This window comes from Triturus cristatus, chromosome 4_1 (assembly GCF_964204655.1).
Source record: "Triturus cristatus chromosome 4_1, aTriCri1.1, whole genome shotgun sequence".
Taxonomy (NCBI): domain Eukaryota; kingdom Metazoa; phylum Chordata; class Amphibia; order Caudata; family Salamandridae; genus Triturus; species Triturus cristatus.
The window spans coordinates 297,430,770-297,451,028 of record NC_140585.1 but is presented as its reverse complement, the minus strand read 5'-3'; the positions used below and the strand labels follow the sequence as shown (position 1 = coordinate 297,451,028).

The 20,259-nt window shown below is 47.8% G+C and overlaps 1 protein-coding gene across 32 annotated transcripts in view; it reads right to left on the bottom strand.

Moving 5' to 3' along the window:
- MICAL3 (microtubule associated monooxygenase, calponin and LIM domain containing 3) overlaps nucleotides 1–20,259 on the bottom strand; it is a 1,875,796-nt gene that overhangs the window by 514,300 nt on the left and 1,341,237 nt on the right. For 24 of the 32 annotated variants that reach the window (XM_085652129.1, XM_085652139.1, XM_085652136.1 and 21 more), the window contains one exon: nucleotides 6,580–6,729. The exons of the other annotated variants lie outside the window; for them this stretch is intronic. In XM_085652129.1, the coding sequence (XP_085508255.1) occupies nucleotides 6,580–6,729 (150 nt within the window). The remainder of the gene's footprint in view (nucleotides 1–6,579; nucleotides 6,730–20,259) is intronic. 32 annotated transcript variants of the gene reach the window in all.

Below are 20,259 nucleotides of genomic sequence, written 5' to 3'. Positions count from 1 at the left end.
TCTCATTGTGTGAGATGGAAGCGGCATTCGTGTCAGAAGACCACCACCACCAGAGAATGCCAGGGCTTTATGCTGGTAATAGCTGTGTGTAGTTTTCCACTAAATTCTTCTGTTGAGAGCAAGGGAATAAGGTAATCACCACCAAGAATATTAAATCTCTTTCAGCAAACCATTATGAATGATGTTGTCGTGGCAATTGACAGACTTGTGTAGTTTCACTACCCCTTTGCTGCATGCACTACATACTTCGCCTGCTCGCGGAACTCCATGGTATCTCAGTAACTTGAGCTCTGCCCAGGCCCAGAATAGAGGAGGAGACCGGAGAGCCGTATAGCAAGGCCATAATTTGGGAGAACCCCACAGAAGTCATTTCCACTTAGTATGCAGGGTAAGACCATCCCAGCTAAGCCAATTGTAAATCACCAAGAGCTGTGAGGCTAGAGAGTAGATGTAAAGGTTGGCCATTTCCAGTCCCGTCATAAGAGGCAATTTGACAGTGCATAAACTAGAACAGTGGCAGAGAAACGAGGACGCCAACTTATCCTGCTTCCGAACCATCGGCAAGGTAGCAAGACTGGAAGATTTTGTAAAACAGAGAAACCTAGGCAGCACCATCATTTTTTACAAGCCCAACCTACCCATCACATTCAGCTGGAGGGGTCGCCATTAATTGACGCCCTCCTTGATTCTCCTGGTCAAGGAACCAAGATTAAGGGACCAAGTGAGCTTGGAGTGGAGCGCGAACCATATACCCAACTATCGGAAACTTAGATGGTGCACAGGGATGTTGTTTTGCCAGGCCACACAATCCAGAGTCGGGGACAAAAGCACTAGAACTGATTTTGCTGGATTGACACAGAGTTGAAAGATCTGAAGGCAATGGGAACCAGGGAAGAAAGGAGGCAGCTCTGTCGGGTTCCCAGTCATACGGGGAAGCGCCGGAGACGACACCATTGTTCTGGAGCCAAGCACTGGGGTTGGAGTAGAGCGTGTGGACAAAACCACAGAACCGTGGCCCACAGCCAGGTCTCGGCAACAAATGGTCCAGGTAGTCTCAGTCCACCATGATATAAGTGAAAGCTTTCTCAAAATCTATGAGAAGGAGGGCTAAGTGAGATGGAAGAAGAGCAGATGACAGTGCGCAAGAGCAATATGGAGATCAATAAGGCAGTACCACATGCTACCGGCAGGCATGAAGCTGGATTGGTCAGGGTGTATGAGTGTGTGAAGGATAGGTTTGAAACGAGTGGCCTGGATAGTTGCAAAGATCTTGACCTCCCCATTAATGAGGGAGATCAGATGGTAATCGGAGCAGAAGGCCGACTGGGGTCGTGTCGTCAGGATGACCACAATGGTGGCAGTGTCAAGCTCAGGTGGGAAGGCACCAGTCTCAGGTGCTTCTTTATAGAGAGCAAGTAGTCGAGGAGTAATGATTTCTTTGAATGTGGTATAATATTCTGTGGGAACCCCATCAGGACCGGAGGTCTACCTGGAGGACACGGCGGAAATAGCAGCTCCCACTTCTTCAGCTTAAAAGGGCTGATCCAGCACCAGAATCTCACAGTGTGATAACTAGGGGGGGGGGGGGGGTATTTTATCCAGGAAGTGGGGGTCTGGTTTGGCTTCTAATGTAGGGGCTGCCGTGTAAAGATGGCTGTCGTACTCTGTGAACATTTGGGCAATGCTCCGAAGGGTGCGGTGAGTGCATGCTCGTCTGTTATTTCTGGAATCACCCAATCCACCTGGGGGCGGGATGCCAGCGAGAACAACAACTTGCCATTCGGTCTCCCCACCCGTAAACCCTAGCTGTTGAGGTGCGCCACATTTGCTTCACTGCCTCAAGCAACAAGAGGCAGATTTCTTCACGCACTAGGTCCCGTTGCCGGGTGACGTCTCCCGTACGATCAGTGGAAAGGTGCGCATCCAACTGGGTTATGTGTTTGGAGCAAATGCGCTCCTGCTTTCTAATTCGGCCTCTAGCGTGACCCCTATTGGTGGCCTTACAAGCTGCCCATAAGGTGCCAGCTGATCTCACAGACCCCTCATTTGTTTGGAAGTAGGCTTTTAGCTCAGTTTCAAGTGCTTGTGTGTAGGACTCATCCTCGAGCTATCAGGCATTGAGTCGCAACACTGGATCAAGGTCAATGCAGGAATGGGTATGGTGCGCTGCAGAGGTGTAAGTGCATTGGTGCTACCAAGGACTCCACAGTCTTCAAACATCACAGAGGCCAACAGCGGATGTCTAGTTCTTGAAGCAACAAGCACTGGTTTGGCTGGCGGCAGAGGGAATGCCGGGGCAGGGTCTGTCTTAAAGTCCATTCAACCACCATGAACCCCTCGGGGAGTGCCAACAGCACCTTGGAGAGGTCCCGCAGGAGAATGTCCAGGGTCGCAGGAGGCGCTTATGTACATACGAGGTTAATGGTGTGTCCTTCCAGACTATCAGTAAGGGCGAGATACTGACACTGTGGATTCCTCACCTCTCAAGTGACTACCACAGGGAAGGAACGATGTAGCAGAATTGCCACCCCCTGGAACCTCTGGGGTGCCCCAAGTGGTAGACCTTGTCATAGCCCTGACGCATCAGGAATGGGCGGTGATTCCCCAGTAGGTGTATCTCCTGCAGCATAAGGGCGGCGGGAGGAATCATCGCGTGCAGCACAAGACCGTAATGTGCTTCACGCGGTCAAGCAACCCATTAAGTTTCCATGACGACATCTGCAGGGCCCCTGTATCTATGTGGGGACTTAGCACATAAGCGGAGGAGGCGGGGAATGCCCGGTCCAGCGAGGGCAGCCTTCCAAGGAAGTCGCCCGATGCATGTGGTGAATGGTACTGTACCCATTAGTGTGCTGACAATGTTGTGACCCTTCATATGACTGAGTGTAGTGTGGAACGATAAAAACAAAGAAAACAGAAGATAAACATAATATTCAAGCCCAGCTCCCCATCAAACCCCATCCCATACTTCGACCCCAGAAGTATATGTTGCCTACAAACAGAAGCACACAATGATGTGAAACCAGTAGTAGAGTGTTGGACCCCTTCATAAAATAGTATCAAATGCATCCTTCAGGAAATGTAGCACACAGAACGCAGCAATGTGTAATCCCCGATCATCAGTTGATGTGCAACGTCCGGCTTGGCGGGATGTCCACCATGGTACCAGGCAAGGAGGAGAGCGAGCCACTTAACTGTGGATCCCACACCTGATGCTGTGAAGAGTATGAATCCCCTCTTGTGGTGCTGCGGCCCCTGCGAGAGCGGTTGCAATGTCTTTTCAGCCTTGGAAAAGGAGGGGGGGGGGGGGGGGGGGGGTAAGCCACCTGGCCTGCGGAGAGGTCGCTCTTCAGTGAGACATGTCCAGGCCACCTCGAGGGTATTGAAGAAATGAGTTTTTCTGGAATGTATTACTCGGAGGGGGGCCAGGAACAACAGTCTGTAGGAGAGGTTGAGCGCCTGGAGTTTGACTGCCACGTATGAGCGGCGCTGCAGTTGTACCTCTCTGGTGTGGTCAGAATAGATGAGAACCTTCGCGTCATGGCATCTGAGGTTAGAGCAGGCTCAGGCCTCTCGCAAGATGGAGCCTCTGTACCTAAAGTTTAAGATGCGAGCAATCATGGGCCTATGTGGAGCTCCTGAAGATGGCATAGGTGTCAGGGCCCTATGCGCCCTTTCGATAGCGAAACAGTGGGACAGTCGGTCCGGTGGCATCCAATACTTTATCCAATTTTCTATTAATTCTGTGGCTTGTGGGAGCTCCGCACCCTCAGGTATTCCCACAAAGAGTAGGTTGTTACATCGGGGCTGATTCTCGGTGTCTTAAGCTTGGCGATGGAGCTCCGCCATGTGTGTGAGGAAACGGGTGACCTTTGTTTTCAGATCCGTAACATCTTCCACTGTGGACAGGCGGCTCTCTGCTTTGATAACCTTATAAGTGGCATTACGCAGATCCCATTCCGGGGACAATGTTTTGTCTGCTGTAGAACTCCCGGCGTGTCTGTGGCCCATAGTTTATTGGTCCATTCTGGTTTAAGAAGCAGCCGGACGAGTGGGCTTGTCTTTCTCCATTGGGGCGTGGAGTGGGAATGTATTCTCAGAGGGCTCCCAGCCCGCTCACTGCTACATGAGCAGCTGGGCCTCGGGAGAAAGCACCACTAGTCAGTGCAATCCCTGATAGCAAGGAACCAGGTGAGGAAGTTGGGTGCCGTCAGGAACGTACCTGGAAACCAGCGGTGGGTGTCACCAAAACTGCAAGGAGTGCCAGTTGCTTTGCCTGGTGTAGAGGTTGTGTAGCCAGTCACAGCCTACTTCTTGCCGGACCACATGAAAGATGATGGGATTCAATTGGGCCGGAAGAGGTGAGAGAGGAAGGTGCCTGACGTGGCTCCAAAAGGTGATTTAGTCATCCACGACAGTCAGGCTCCCAGCTCCGCAGACACAAGGCAGTGTCCAACAGAAATGCCTCTGGGTCCTTCACACCTCAGGGGCCCATTGACCAGTATGGGTATTTGAGTTAGCCAATGTTTGTTTGCTTGCTGCGGGCAGCACAGGCCCAGGGATTAGTGGAGAAAGCCAAGATGCACAGCGATTTGCAGTCACAACAGGTGGAGGCAATAAATGGACGTCAGGCTCAAAAAGAGAGGGTCGCTGCAGAATCATCTTTTGAGGGTTTCTTCCTGTCAAAATATATGCACTAGTACTGCACCATTGAGTTGGCACTTAAGTCTGATTAGTGTCCAAACATATATAGGTATGTATTCGCACCAGTAATATCAGGTGTGTTGGCCACAGCAAAGCCATGAGGTCCAAAGGCCGCAATACACTCAGGCCGGGCCTGAACAATTCCAGGAGATAGGGATTGGGGGTCACTGGGGGCCACAAGAACAGTGGGCAGGAGCTCCCCCGCGTGCAACCCGCAACCCCATAATGAATCCCAGGAGTGTCCTACGACCTTCAAGGCAGAATCACATAGGCGGGTCGCAACCACTGGCAGCTCCAAACAGAACGGGCTAAGTGCCGCAGCGTGGCTCACCAGTCCAGAGTAGGTCTAGCCTGCAAAATATAAAGACCCCGTTAGGCTCTGCCGGGGCGTGCTTAGCCCGCTCCAGGGTCTCCTTGCTCCGGGTGATCATGGAGGCAACCAGGGGGACCAGCATTCTGTGCCCAGCGAGTTCAACGGGAGGCCGGTCCCCACGCAACAGGTCCGAGTGCAGCTCTCTTGTGGCCCCGCGGACCGCAGAAACGTCCGCCTTGGAACCAGCCAGCCCCTGGCATGAATGCAGGAGGTATCACAGGTGGCCGGGGGTGTCCCCGGCGGAAGGTGGCCGGGACTGCAGACAAGGCGGCTTCAGGCAAGGCATGTCGCCAGGGCCCGTGGCTGCAATGTTCACTGGTATTGTGGTGTGCAGCAACATTGCTCCAGCGCGGGCCACATTCTTGAGTCAGGGACGGCAGGTCAACATGGCCCGCAGGCAGGGGGAGCCCACAGCGCCGTGTGCAAGGTGTTAACCCACAGGGCAGGCCCGGGGAGACTTCGGGTTCACCTTGCTGAGCTGAGCAAGGTGAACCCGAAGTCTCCCCGATGGGTCTGGAGCACTTTTAGAGGCCAACTGCCATCTTGACACCACCAAGCCCACCCCCCATCTGTATATTTTAAGCTTCGTTCCCCCTTTGCATTGTGCCTGTGATCTCAGATTCCCTGTGGTCAGAGGATGACACAAGTCTAGGAAACTGAGTTGTGGGTGTTGTAAAAAAGTCAATAAAGAGCGGTGCCTTTCTCCAGTATCACCTATATAGCTATTGAGGACCCTAACACTCGAGGCATGCCTTTGTCTGCCCCATCCCAAACCGCATGTTACACTGTGGAATCAGTCTCTTTTGGTGGGTTGGGATGTTGCGCAGGCCGTGCCTTTTCCTGCAGCTTCCTGGCAATGCGCCAGAGAAGACACCACACCTTCTGATGCCTAAAGTAGTAGTGGAGGTCAGGTGGGAAAAGGCCCCTGCAGACCCTACATTGCAGTGGGGTGCCGGAGCTGGCTGGGTCAATTGAACGCAGACACTGCTGCCCGTGGTCAGCTGAGCATCAGTGGTGCCCATTTCCCCGTGCAGGCTACACATCCTCCTACAGCCTTCCGGCAGCAAACCCGGGAAAAAATGCACCTCTTGCTTCCGCAAGTCTTCTACAACCTGCCAGGCCACCGCCAACATAGAATTTACTATAGTCAGTGGCATTCTCCACACTTGGGCTCGAACACTCCCAGACCGTCTTATGGCAGGCCCAGGCTAAGGCACTTCCACAAAGCAGATGTCAACACCGCTGCTGCCTTTATCAAAATGTAGTGCTGATGGGATATAGTTTCTGGCATTCCTGAAGATAAGGGCTAGGTCTCATTAGAGCCAACTCTGGGAACGTCTAAGCGGCCACCTTCCAATGCCCCCAGAAACCAGGATCAGATTTTTAACAATCAAGACAAACTGGAGTTGAAATGATTGCTGGCTTGACACGAGGCAAACTATCGCTGGCTTTTGAGCCCCTATGATTGGCCACTATGTTTTTACAGGAGGGGAAGAGATTACCTTTGGAAGAAGAGGAGCCTTCCGTTGACACCCTTTCGTCATTTTCCTCTTCTTCCTCTTTTTTCACTCGGATGTGGGTCCAGTGCACATCTGCCTGAATCTCCAAAGGGTCCACTGGCTGGATCACTTGCTGCAGTTTCAGATTCCCTGCTGTGTTATGGTATGGATTTTGTGTTTTGGGGTTAGGTTACAGGTGCAATGATGCAGGAAAGAAACAGGACAGGAAAGGGAAGGGAAAGATTTGAGCAAAACACGAGGACAATAAATATAGGGTTCGACAGAAAAGGGAGAAAAGAGTTATTTCAAATTAGATTAGAAGAGATTGAGGCACCCACTAAAAACACCAAGCAAGGAACAAACTGATCTTCAGGCTCAACCCCTCAAAGCAAGCAGCAAGAAAGGAAGGATGCAATTAATTTGCACAGCCAAGTGCCTAAAGCATGCATGCAGTCAAGTTATGCTTCTTATTGGAATTGTCAATCTCCACATGCATTTTGTACTGTATCCTCCATATAATGTTTCTGATCAACTAAGCCAATGAATGCTTTTAGAAGTATGCACACAGGGAATGAAGGATTAAAAAAAGAGATTGTGAATATCTGCACCATCACTGTAATGTGAAGAGGATAAAATGAAAATGGCCTAGTGAGCATGGATGTGTTTGCCTGTATCGGTCCCTTAAACATCTATTTGGAACGTCAGTGCTCTGGAATTCATTAAAAATAATAGGTTAAAAGTTTTGTGTTTTAAAAACGTTAATCAAACTTACACACATTAAATTGAAATGACTAAGTGAATCGACAAATTAAATTTTGAAACCTACAATTTATTTTGAGGGTGTCTCATGCTACAAGAGTCTCCTTGAAAAGTTTGGAGCCATTACGATGACTTGAGCCCGGGCAGTGCTGATCTTGTTTAGAACTCGGGGTAGGAGCAGTACTGGCGGACAGGAGCTTCAAGTTCTACTTTAATTGGAACACATCTCCAAGCGAGAGACACCTTCGAAACTCAAACAACCAAAACTGCTAACCTTGCACATTCTCTGCAGTGGTGCACAGATCAAGCTAAGGTTATCCCCATTCGCGGAACAGACCTTGCTTCACCTCAGGGTGTGACCTCCATTCGTGATGTGCGAGGCACCGGTGACGAAGTTTGTCTACCATGGCAATCAGGGAGCCTGCCACTTGGTTCTGTCCCATCCATGTCGAGATGTACAAGGTCTCTGGGTACACAGGATCTATAACCCCACTGCACCCTGTTTGTTGCAGTACAACACGGCATTGGTGTTGTCCCTGAGCACCTGTACCAGCCTCCCTTTGATGGATGGTAGGAATGCTTGCAGCATCAAGCAGATGGCCCATAGCCACAAAAGGTTGATATGGAGCCGGGAATCCACTGAAACCAGAGGCTTCTTATCTCCATCTCTCCCAGATGGCTGATCTGGTCCAGAAATGATACACTGGTCACCACTGTCCGCTCTGGGAAGGGAGGTCTGCCACTGACTCAATTGCGGTTCAGCACCCACCAGTACAGATCTTTCAAGTCTTCTTCAAAATCTGGACCAGATCAGAGAGGTTCCCTTGATGCTGTTACCACTGGGACTTCACATCCCATTGCAGAGCCCGTACAGGCCACCTGCCATGCTCGACCAGCAGGATGTAGGAGGCCATCAGTCCCAGCAGCCTCAGAGTCGACCTAACTGACATCCACGACTGAGGCTGAAAGAATGGGATAAAAGCCTGAATGTCCTGGACTCTCTTTCCAGAGGTAAAGGCATGAAACCAAACTGTGTCCAGAATGGCTCAGATGAAGTTTGAGAGGACTCGCGTCTGAATTTGGCACGTTTTTAGTGAACCTCAAAGATGACAGGAGTTTTGCCATAGTCTGGAGGTGGTTTGATGACTGCCTGGGGTGAGCCTGCCTTCAACTGCCAATCGTTGAGGTACAGGAAGACTGGCACGCCTGACCACCAAAGATGTGCCGCCATCACTTTCGTGAACACCTGAGAGGCACTGGGGAGACCAACGAACACTGCAAATGCTCCTCCCCCACCATGAACCACAGGTAGCAGTGGGCCGGCAGGATGGCGATATGGAAATAGGTGTCCTGCAGATGCAACTCCATTATCCAGTCTCCAGGGTTGAGGGCAGGGGTTGAGAAGGGACAGGTCTCGATTGGCTAGAGGCTGTGTCCCACTCGATAGCACCTTTGGCCAAAAGGGCTTGCACTTCCGGCCACAAAACAGGCAGATGGTCCTCCATCAGATGTTGGGTGGACGGTGAAATGCGAGGCGGCTAGGAAATGAAAAGTAGTGAATATCCTATTCTGACAGTCTGAAGGAACCACATGTCTGATGTAATCTTTTGCCAACCTGAATAGAATCTGTGGATTTTGCCTCTAGCGGGTGGCTGTGGTCCTGCAATGGGTTTTGCAGGTGGGGCTGTGTGGGAGGAGGTGGTGAGGTTAAGTGGAAGACAGAGAACTGTGCGGCACGCTGACCCTCATTCCGGGGGCATCTCAGCCTCTCCAGCGTAAGGGCTAGGAATGCATCGGTCAAGGACTCAAAAGGAGCAAAGGAACTGTTGGGCCTTACACAACTGAGTAAAAAGAGCGAGAGTGAGAGGAAGCCCTACTGTCTTCCAACTGTCCAAGACCAGAGTCAGACTTGTCTTGAAGCAAGTGAGTGATAAAGCGCATGTCCCTCAAGAAGAACTAGACGTCACCAGAGAACACAGTTCATCGTAGCCACGCATGGTGACGAATGGCAACACTGGTGCTCATGGTCCGCCCAATGAAGGCGATGGTGTCGAAGCCACAATGAATCGTGAGCTTGGCCACATCTGTATAGTGGCTCCAAAAGGAGGTGTTATTGGAATGCAGGGCCAAGCTGGCACAGGAAGAGAGACACTTACCAAAGGTCTCCACACATTTAAATTTTCTGTTGGGGATGGGGAAGGGTGTGGTCTAGTACTGGCCTGCACCACAAGGTTCTCCAAAGAACGGTGCTGAGACAAATGCTAGTTCGCCATGAGCAGGGTGGCAGCATCGACACTCTGAAAACTGTTGCGCTATCCCTCGAGGAAGCATCCCTTTAGTGCACTGCCGTATTCTACATGGAAATCAAAGTTTGATCATTCAATCAAGATTCAACGTATGGCTTCAATTAAATGTTATTCTTCTTCCAAGTAAATTTTTCTTTCGAGGTTACGATTATTCCAATCACATTCCTTGCACACTGAAGAGAAAAGTTTGCAAAAAACAATGAGGTAATAGTCTGAGACATGAGAGATGCCCCAGATCCACGTTTTGTGGCACTGAACGGAAGGAACTGATGTCAGAGCGCAGGAGTGGCACCTATATAGGCTCTGCACATCACTTCCCCCCCCCCCTCTCTCGCTCTCTCTCTCTCTATATATATATCTATATATATATCTATATATATATCTATATATATATATATATATATATATATATATATATAGATATATAGATATATAGATATAGATATATATATATAGAGAGAGAGAGAGAGAAGATAGACCGATTGGTCTTTATCTGAAGTCAGTTTCTGAAAATGAAGGTAATTCCTTCATCTTTGGAAGTAACTAATGAACTAATGTCTGAAGTAATTTTTATTTTGCTTAGTAGCAACAGTTGCCACGTAGCATCTACCAATGATAGTGGGGATTCACATTTTCTCTATTTGACATGTTTTAAATCTTGTAATACTGTAGGTCCAGTGCTAGCTGAAACAACAGCTATTAACTTCAAGTCTTCCAAGACAACAATATGGATTTCACATTGATTCCACCATCAAGATGAAACTGAGATTGTGCAATTTGAAAGGAGACAAAGCAGCACATTCACCAGATCCTTCCAAGCTACCAATGCTTGTGGTGCCAAGGCGAATGCAAATCACTTTAAAAGCATGGCGACCAAACATTATTTGCTGGGCAAAAGACACAGAGCGCCACAGACATTTATTTATGTTGTTTTATAGAGCATGGACATTGCCCAGGAACGCTTTAGAGATTTACATTAGAAATATTAGCTTAAAAGAAGAAAATAGCAGAATTCAGCAATAAAGATGAACACATAACCGGAAGTTGAATAGAACAGTCAAACTGTTAAGGTGAACTAAATAAGTTCACATTTGCTAAACTAATCAGAAAGAATATAATGAAAGGATCACCAGAGAGCCTCCAGTAATTGATATCATTGAAAGGAAAATGACTATTATTCAGAGCTCATGGACGAAAATGATATAGATGTGCATAACAGTATTAACAAAGCAATACAGGAGAAAAAGGCAGTGTAGGAAAGGTGTGTGAAGGGAGGCGTGAAACGAACCTGGCATGTGAAATGTGAAGGTCAGGTTGTTTGTGCACTAAGGAGGTGGAAAGGGTGCAATGATGAAGAGAGTCCTCAAAGGATGTGGACTTGAAAGGGAGAAAATGAAATGTATTTGAGGGCAACTAAAATGTCTCTGGAAGAACAAAATTTTCAAATCAGTCGAATGCAGACTTAAAGGTGATGTTGTGCGTTCCTTTTTTAATGCTAGAGGAATTGGAAGCAGTGTTTCAATGCTTCCTAATGATCTGAACCCACCGCTTACTTTCAATTTCATGTTCGGGTATAGATGGGCAGAAGAGTGTAAAAACCTAAGAGGGATCCGAGCTGTTTTCTACATTGCTCTGGGTTCAACAGGAAGGCATTGAAGAGTTAGTAACATCAGTGTAATATGGCCATAATGTCTGGCTCCTGGCACAAAATTTGCTTAACATGCGGCAGCATCTACTACTGCTTTGAATGTTCACTTTTTGGAGTCCAGTCAAGAGAGTTACCATAGTCAATGCTTAATAACACTAAGGTCTGCTGGTCTTATTCAAGGGAAAATTGGCACATCCACCAAAGCAAAAGTAAATGAAAAGAAGCACTTGTGCCAATTGAATTGATTAGTGTGATTACTGAGAAGGACACCTAAGGATTTGGTGCCGTCGAGGATGCCACAGAGGTCAATCCAGGATAGACTGGTAGAAGCGATTAAGATGATAGCAGGCGAACGTCAGTTTTGGCAAGGTTGAATTCTAAATGTCAAGCAAACAACCAGTCTTAAAGAGATTTTAGAGCTTGAGGAAGATGTGAGATCATTGGGAAAGGAAATCCAGAGATAAATCTGTTTATCACCCACATATTAATTATATAATATCCCAGAGTTCTTAGGTATGAGTCCAAGACAATTAATGCACACATTGAAAAGAACGAGAGAAAGAACAATGTTTTGTGGTAACCCCTGAATTAAGGCAATCGAACTAGAGAGATGGGCTCAATTTTATTCCACTGTGACTGGGTTTACAGGTGTGAGGCAAACCAATTGTGAACAACAATATGGAAAGGTTTTAATGAACATGGAATGGCTTACTGTGTCAACTGTGGTGGATTAAACAAGGACTAGAAGACAGGAGTTGCCAGAAGACAGGGTGTGAAATGTCCTTAACTAGTGGGAGCAAGGCAGCTTCTGTACTGCATAGCTGTTTGAACCCTCAAATGGAACTCTAAGATCTAATTCTCAGAAATATGTTGTGTTGGTTGAGCGTCAGCTCCGCTCTCAATGCCTTTCAAGGAAAGTCAGGACAACAGTTATTCAGATACCCCACATCCCTTGAGGGTTTCTTTGGAAGTTGGGTAACTCGGAGAACCGTCGGATAGCACCCTATGTCATAGAGAGACGTTCACAAGTTTAGTTCAATGAGGTATGTCAGATTTACCAATCCACTGGCAATATTTCCCAGAACAGGATCAGTGAAATGGTTAGAAACTTTAGTTCTGATGATGATTTTCAACAATTCACCTTCACAGAGAGTCAAAGTAGCGCCATATGACTGAGTTTGCATGGAAGATTAATTTTTGTTTAATTCCTGAAGAGGAGGTAATGACTGCTCAAGGGGTCTAACTTTTTGACTGAAGACTTTTAGCAGCAGGATCTGCAAATCTAATGAAGAGGTGGTATTATTCAATTTGACTATTTCAAACCGTTATTTCAGGTGATTTTTAGCTGTGCTAATTGGAATTTCATGTGCAGGTCCTTGGCATTGAAAATCATTTTGTTGTGTGTTGTCATCTGCCACCCTAGAAAGATCAAGATTGAGGGGTGGTGAACAATTCCACTTATTCACCAACAATCTTAACAATTTACTTTCATGTAAAAGTTTTTTTTAATTTAAGAAGCCCAAGGTTTGGGTCTTGTTATTAAGAGAAGTTAAGTCATCAAGAGGTTAAGACAGGCACTCATTAAAACCAGGGGTGTATTGATATTTCAAAGGGGACAGGAAAGAGGAAGTTTATTCAAAGTAAGTGCAGCAAGGTTACTCAGGTCGAAATATTTCGTGTCACAAAACCTTGTTGAATCCTTTTTAGATTGGTCGACAGATGTGATATATGCATAGTGCAGAGAAAAAGAGATTCTAAAATAACCAGACACATCTACAGGTAGAGAATCATCCACAGTAAGCAAGCTACTATTTGAGATAATATAGTCCACTGTAGAGGCTTTTATGTGAGTGGGCTTAAGGCAATGTTGTAGCAGATCATACACAGAGAGAAATTAAGAGAACAAATAACCTGCACCATTGATATCACCCCATTGGCAGACGGAAAACATCAAGAAAGATGTTTAGTCGGAATCTATTAATAGCAATATGTTCTTGTAACTTACTTCAACACCTCCTGTTGTCCTACGTTCAAAATCACAATCCATTAGTGACCAATTATGTGGGCACATGAGCCTCATGATGTTTTAAGAGGTATTTGTGCACCAGGTCTAAGGAGCACATGTCAGTCAAGGTTTGACAATGAATGTAGAATGCCCCAAACATTTTGTCTTCTCCCCTCCTGTTTGCTGAATTCGTTTTTGTTGGTGGTAGGACTCTGTGCACTACTGGACAACTGGAAGCCAGTGCTAATGAACTTACACTACCTCATTTAAATCATGTTAACACTGGCTTACAACTGATTGGCATATTTAATTTACTTATAAGTCCCTAGTGAAGTAGTATACCATATCACCAGGGTCAGTAAATTAAATGCTACTTGTGGTCCTGCAGCACTTAATGTGCCACCCACTTAAAGCATGTCTCAAGCCTACCCTTGCAGCCTGTGCGCCGTTTTAAACTGTCAAATGCGACTTAGCAAAATAATCCTTTTGCCAAGCATAAAACTCCCTTTTAAATACACGTTAGTCACCCCTGTGGTAGGCATACACCGCCCTTAGGTAGGGTGCAATGTATTTAAAAAGTTGGATATGTACTTAAGTTTTTCTTGTCCTGGCAGTTAAAAACGGTCAGAGATTTTTTGTCTACTGTGAGGCCTACCACTGCCATGGGATAACATTGGGTTAACCTATTACATTTAATAAGTGAAAACCTTTGTTTGGGGGCAGATACAAATGTCATGTATGGAGTCTAAGGAATTGTACTTCAATACCCTCTTTAATGGGGAAGTCGAATTTTAAGTCTCAATTCTGAATATGCCAGTATTATAAAGTTGGCATTTTGTTGCCCTAACAATTTAGTGCCTGCAGCCTTTTTCCTGGGTCACATGACTAGGTGTAGTTGGTAGAATGGGCCATCCTGACAGGATCAGAGAGGTGGAGATGTGCACGGCCCCCCTTACAATTCAAAAAACCTGCCTCAACCCACACACAAAGAACTTAACACTAGCCTCATGTGACCACAGACATGCTGGGACCAGAGCAGGGATGAAGGAAATCCCAACACTACCTGTGGGGGAAAACTCTAGAACTATCTTCTACTTCAAAGCCAGCACCAGGTATCGAATATGCTACTTACCAGTATGCATCTGTTCTTGGCATGTAGGGCTGCTGACATTCATATCTGTGCATAGATCGCCGCCTAGTGTTGGGTCCGGATGATTGCACATTGTTGTCCTGGAAGAGTCTTCGAAGTATCACGAGATAGGTGGCTCCTCCCCTGGACTACAGTGCGCATGGGCATCCCCTCCATCCTTAAATTGTTTTTCGCCATTGTGGCATAGATGGAGTATAATACAGTGAATGATGACCATGCTAACCAGTGATTACTGAATGCTACAGCTGCTACAGGCGCCGGGGAGGAGGGTGGGCGATATGAATGTCAGCAGCCCTACATGCCAAGAACAGATGTATACTGGTAAGTAGCATATTCGGTTCGAGGCATGTGGGCTGCTGAATTCATATCTGTGCATAGATTATATAGCAGTCCCTCCCTTTAGCGGCGGCTGCCCATGCCAGCTGCAGCAGTCTGAAAAAGAGTTTTGAGAACAGCCTGTCCTACAGCAGCTTGCTGTGTTGAGTGTACATCTACACAGTAGTGTTTGGTAAAGGTATGTATAGTGGACCATGTGGCTGCTCTACATATCTCCTCTAGAGGAATATTTCCCAGGAAAGCCATGGAGGCCCCCAATTTTCGTGTGGAGTGGGCTCTTGGAGGAATCGTTAGTGTGCGCTTAGCTTTTTGATAGCAAATCTGTATACACTTAACGATCCACCTAGCTATTCCTGCTTTGGAAATGGGGTTGCCTTTGTGCTGTGGAGAGAAGGCAACAAACAGTTGTTTTGTCTTCCTGAAACTTTGTGTTCTATCAATATAGTACATGAGAGCTCTTTTGATATCAAGTGTGTGGAGCATTCTCTCTGCTACATTCTCAGGATTAGGATAAAACACGGGCAGTTCTATGGATTGGTTCATATGGAACTGCGAGATTACCTTGGGCATGAAAGTAGGGTTGGTGCGTAGTACTACCCTGTTTGAATGAACCTGTATAAATGGCTCTTGAATGGTTAGTGCCTAAAGTTCACTAACTCGTCTTAGGGAAGTAATGGCAACTAGGAAAGCTACTTTCCATGTTAGAAATTGAATCTCACAAGAGTGTAGAGGTTCAAAAGGTGGTCCCATCAGTCTAGTGAGGACCACATTTAGGTTCCAGACTGGTGAAGGAGGGTGTCGTGGAGGAATCACACGTCTGAGTCCCTCCAAGAAAGCTCTGATGGCAGGCACTTTGAACAGAGAGAGGTGCTGCCTATTCTGAAGGTAAGCTGCCAGTGCGGTTAAATGTATATGGATGGAATTGTATGCTAGATTGCATCGGTATAAGTGTAATAGATAACAGATAATGTTTTGCGTTGATGCATCCAGCGGATTGATGTAATTATTTTTACAATAAATGACAAATCTTTTCCACTTAGCCGCGTAGCAGGCTCTGGTAGTGGGTCTCCGTGCCTCCTTGATGATATTCATACATTCTGGAGGCAAGTTTAGGTAGCCAAATTCTAAGACCTCAGGAGCCAGATCGCCAGGTTCAGCTGTTGCGGATCTGGGTGCTGAATCTCGCCATGGCTCTGCGTTAAAAGTGTGGGTGTGAGCCGTAACCTTTGATGCGGTACCACGGAGAGTTCTAGAAACGTGGTGTACCATGGCTGACGTGCCCACGTTGGAGCAACCAGGATGAGTGTCATCAAGTGTTGCTTGAGTTTGCGTGCCACCAGCGGTATTAACGGTGCTGGGGGAAAAGCGTACGCAAATATGCCGGACCAGTTCATCCATATTGCATTGCCCTGCGACTGTGGATGTGGGAACCTGGCGGCAAAGTTTTGGCATTTTGCATTTTCCCTTGTGGTGAATAGGTCTATCTCTGGATGACCCCACTGCTGGAAGTACGGTTGGAGTACTGATGGATGTATTTCCCACTCGTGCATCTGGTGGCTGTGTCTGCTGAGCAGGTCTGCCATCTGGTTGTCTTTGCCCGGGAGGGGTTCCGCCATGAGGAAGATGTTCCTCTGAATGGCCCACTTCCACATGCTCTGAGCCAGATGAGACAACTGTGGCGAGTGTGTTCCTCCCTGCTTCTGTATGTAGTACATGGCAGTCATGTTGTCTGTTCGGATCAACACGACTTTGTTGCACAGGTGCATTTTGAATGCTTTCATGGCTAGGAAGATTGCCATCAGTTCCAGAAGGTTGATGTGCATCTTATTTTGCTGTGTCGTCCATAGTCCCTGCACTGTGTGATTGAGTACATGAGCTCCCCATCCCTGGAGAGACGCGTCCGCCGTCAGTATGATTTGTGGAACAGGCTCCCGGAACGGTCGGCCCTTGCAAAGGTTTTGTGGATTCCACCAATGCAGAGAGTTGTATGCCCGACCGCTCACCAACACTAGGTCTTTTAATTGTCCGTGGGCCTGATTCCACTGATGTGCCAAGCACTCCTGAAGCGGGCGCATATGTAATCTTGCGTGCGGGACTATGCAGATGCAGGAGGCCATCATGCCTATCAACTGCATAAACACTCTTGCTGGGAGAGAGTGTTGAGGTCTGAACTTCTTTATGAGCAACTGAATGCTGTTGATCCTGACTGAATTTGGTTGTGCCGTGGCTGCCAGAGTGTCTATGGTTGCGCCTAGGTACTGCTGTACGTGGTTGGGTTGAAGGTGGGACTTTGGATAATTCAGTGAGAAGCCCAGGCTGTGAAGAAGGTGAATGGTGTGGGACATGTGGCTGGCACAGTACTGGGCCGACCTTCCCTGGACAAGCCAGTCGTCCAGATAAGGATAGACATGTATGTGTTGTCTCCTTAAGTGTGCCGCCACTGTAGCCAGGCACTTGGTGAAAACTCTGGGTGCTGTAGTTACCCCGAAAGGGAGGACTTTGAACTGGTAATGCTGATTGAGAACAGTGAACCTGAGATACTTTCTGTGTGAGGGGTGTATGGGTATATGGAAATACGCATCTTTGAGGTCTAATGTTGCGAGAAAGTCTCCCTGACTGAGCAACGGTAGTACTTGTTGCAGAGTGAGCATGTGAAAATGCTCTGACAGAATGCAACGGTTTAGAGGTCTTAGATCTAGTATGGGTCTGAGAGATCCATCCTTTTTGAAGATCAGAAAATACAGTGAGAACACCCCTGATCCTCGTTCCTTTGCAGGCACGAGTTCTATGGCTCCTTTTTGGAGCATACTGAGAACTTCCTGTTGGAATAAGTGCAAGTGCTCTGCGGACATATGATGGTGTCTTGGTGGTATGTTGGGTGGAGTGGACGTGAACTCTAGACAATAACCGTACTGGATAATTTCTCTCACCCACCTGTCTGTAGTAATGGATTCCCAGACTGGCAGGAACTGTTGGAGTCTCCCCCCGACAGGTGTTATGTGGTCGGGGGAGCAGTGACAAGGCGTCACTGTTTGTTGGTGGCGGAGGACCTGGAGCTGTTGTTTCCACGGCCTCTGCCTTTGACGTTGTTTCCACGGTATCCACCTCTATTATTTTTATTATAGGTGGTCTTTGTACCTCCTTTAGTGTACTGCGACTGTTGGGAGTTTTGGCTTTTAGATGGTCCTCTGTTGCTGGAGCGACGAAAGGACCCACTCCGAAACTGCTGTGATTGCAGAGCCCCCATAGACTTTGCAGTCTCCGTATCCTTTTTGAGTTTTTCTAGGGTGGTGTCAACTTCGGGGCCAAAGAGGGAGTTAGGGTTGACAGGTTGATTAAGTATAGTTGTTTGTATTGCTGGTTTGAATCCAGAGATTCTTAACCAAGCATGCCGTCTTAACATGACGCTGGTGTTAATAGCCCTAGCTGCAGTGTCAGCTGCGTCAAGAGCGCACTTAATGGAAGCGTTGCTTATAAGCTTCCCTACTGTAATTAGTGACTCTGCTCCTTCTTTATACTGATCTGGGAGGTGCTGTAGCAGTGTCTCTAGGGTATCATAATGTGCCCTGTCGTATCTAGCCAGAAGTGCCTGAGTGTTGGCAATTCTCCAGATGTTAGCTGCCTGTGCAGCAACCCTCTTTCCTGATGTTTCCAAGACCTTAGACTCTTTGTCTGGGGGAGGAGCATCACCCGTTGTCTGTGAGTTGGCTCTCTTCCGAGCATTGGAAACCACCAATGAGTCTAAAGGCAACTGTCCTTTTATGTAGGCAGGGTCCACAGGAGCTGGCCTATATTTTTTTTCAATTCTAGGGTTAAGGACTCTTGCCCTTGTGGTCTCCTTAAAAATGTCATTAGCTTGTTTGAGGACCCCCTTCAGCATGGGCAGAGTTTTAACAGATCTTTCTGAGGTAGAGAAGGTATCCATTAGAAAGTCGTCCTCAATAGGATCAGTACGTCATGATTGTTGGCGGCTCTTTCAATTAAGGCATTGAAAGCAGCCGTATCCTCTGTAGGAGACGTTTTCACCACATATGCCTGTGTGTCTGGAGCAGTATGTGGGTCCCCTGCATCAGTATTGTCCACCCAAGGTTGGTCTTCAGGGTCAGTGTCCATAGGATAAGTGCCCTCTATATTATCAGCATCTCCAGCATCCACATTAGAGTGTGTGGGTGAGAATGACTGAGGTTCTGTGGGACAATATTGAAGTTGTTCCACTAGAACTGGTGATGTGGTTCTTTTTTTCTTTAATGGAATTTTGTAGGGCTCCATTGGTGTCTGTTACTATTTTCCGTTTGTAAATGGAAAGTCTACCAGTATTGGCGTCGATAAATTGCCTGGGATCCTCATCGTCGTGAGGTATTGCAACAGCTCTCTTTTCCGTTTGAATTCCTGTCGGTGCCTCGACATTTTTCTTCGGGTCGATAGGTTCTTGTGGGTCGAGAACCTTCTTGGCGTTGAACATTTTTGGTCGCACCGCTGGTGGGAGTCCGAACTTGATGTGCGTCGACGCGATGTGAACCGCACTGACCGCTTTTGGCTGCGGGGCCGTTTTTGCGCCAATCATGGAAGCCTTGGTTTGTATGCGTAATAACGATTCCGACACCTTCTGCTTTACAAAGGGAGACGATGCCGTGGATTGGACACGGTCCTTCGATGCCTTTTTCGTTGTGGCATCAAGCCCTGTACCAGATGTCGTTTTCTGGACACGAAGACTGGAATGGGGTGGCTCTCGAGGGCCGCTCTCCATATGTGTGTCGAGGCTCCTTGGCGTCGATATTTTCGGGTCGGCAACCTTGACCTTGATTGTAGGTGCCGCCTTCGGCTCGACGTTCGTAAGACTCCTTTTGGCGTCGACAGCCTTCTTTTGTGTCTTCGGCTCCGAGGGCTTTGAGGCCTTGGTGCCGTGTAGAGACTCTTTCACTTTCGGTTTCGCTTTCGGTGCCGTTGCCTTCAGTTTCGATTCTCGTTGATCGAGTGATGGCGCTTTCGATACCGACGGCTCTTTAGGGTAGTTCGACGCCGGGCATGTATGCGTGGCGGAAGAACGAGAGGAATGATCTTGGGTAAGGCCTTGTGGCGATCCCGCGACCTGAGCCTTAGCGAGTGTCTCTTTGGGCCCTCAGTGGACCTGTGGGTGTAGCTCCTCTTCCGAGCTATCCTCCTCGGCCCCAAGGGCCTCTCCGCCGTCTCCTACCTGTTCGACGACTTCATCTTCCTCTTCATCTAGAATATGTTCGTCCTCGGCATCATAGTCGGATTCACGCTCCGACGCCGGATCCGATATCTCTCCTTGAACTTCAAGGTCCACGACCTCCTCATCTTCGGTCCCGAAGATGTTGTCCGGGTTTGGCGCTGCTTTCTGCGCCTCGAGCCGAGCTGCTCGACGAATGCGAAGGGTTTTCTTCGATCGAAACCTGGAGCACGCCATACAGGTGGCTTTGTCGTGGTTTGGAGAGAGGCACTTGTTGCACACCGGGTG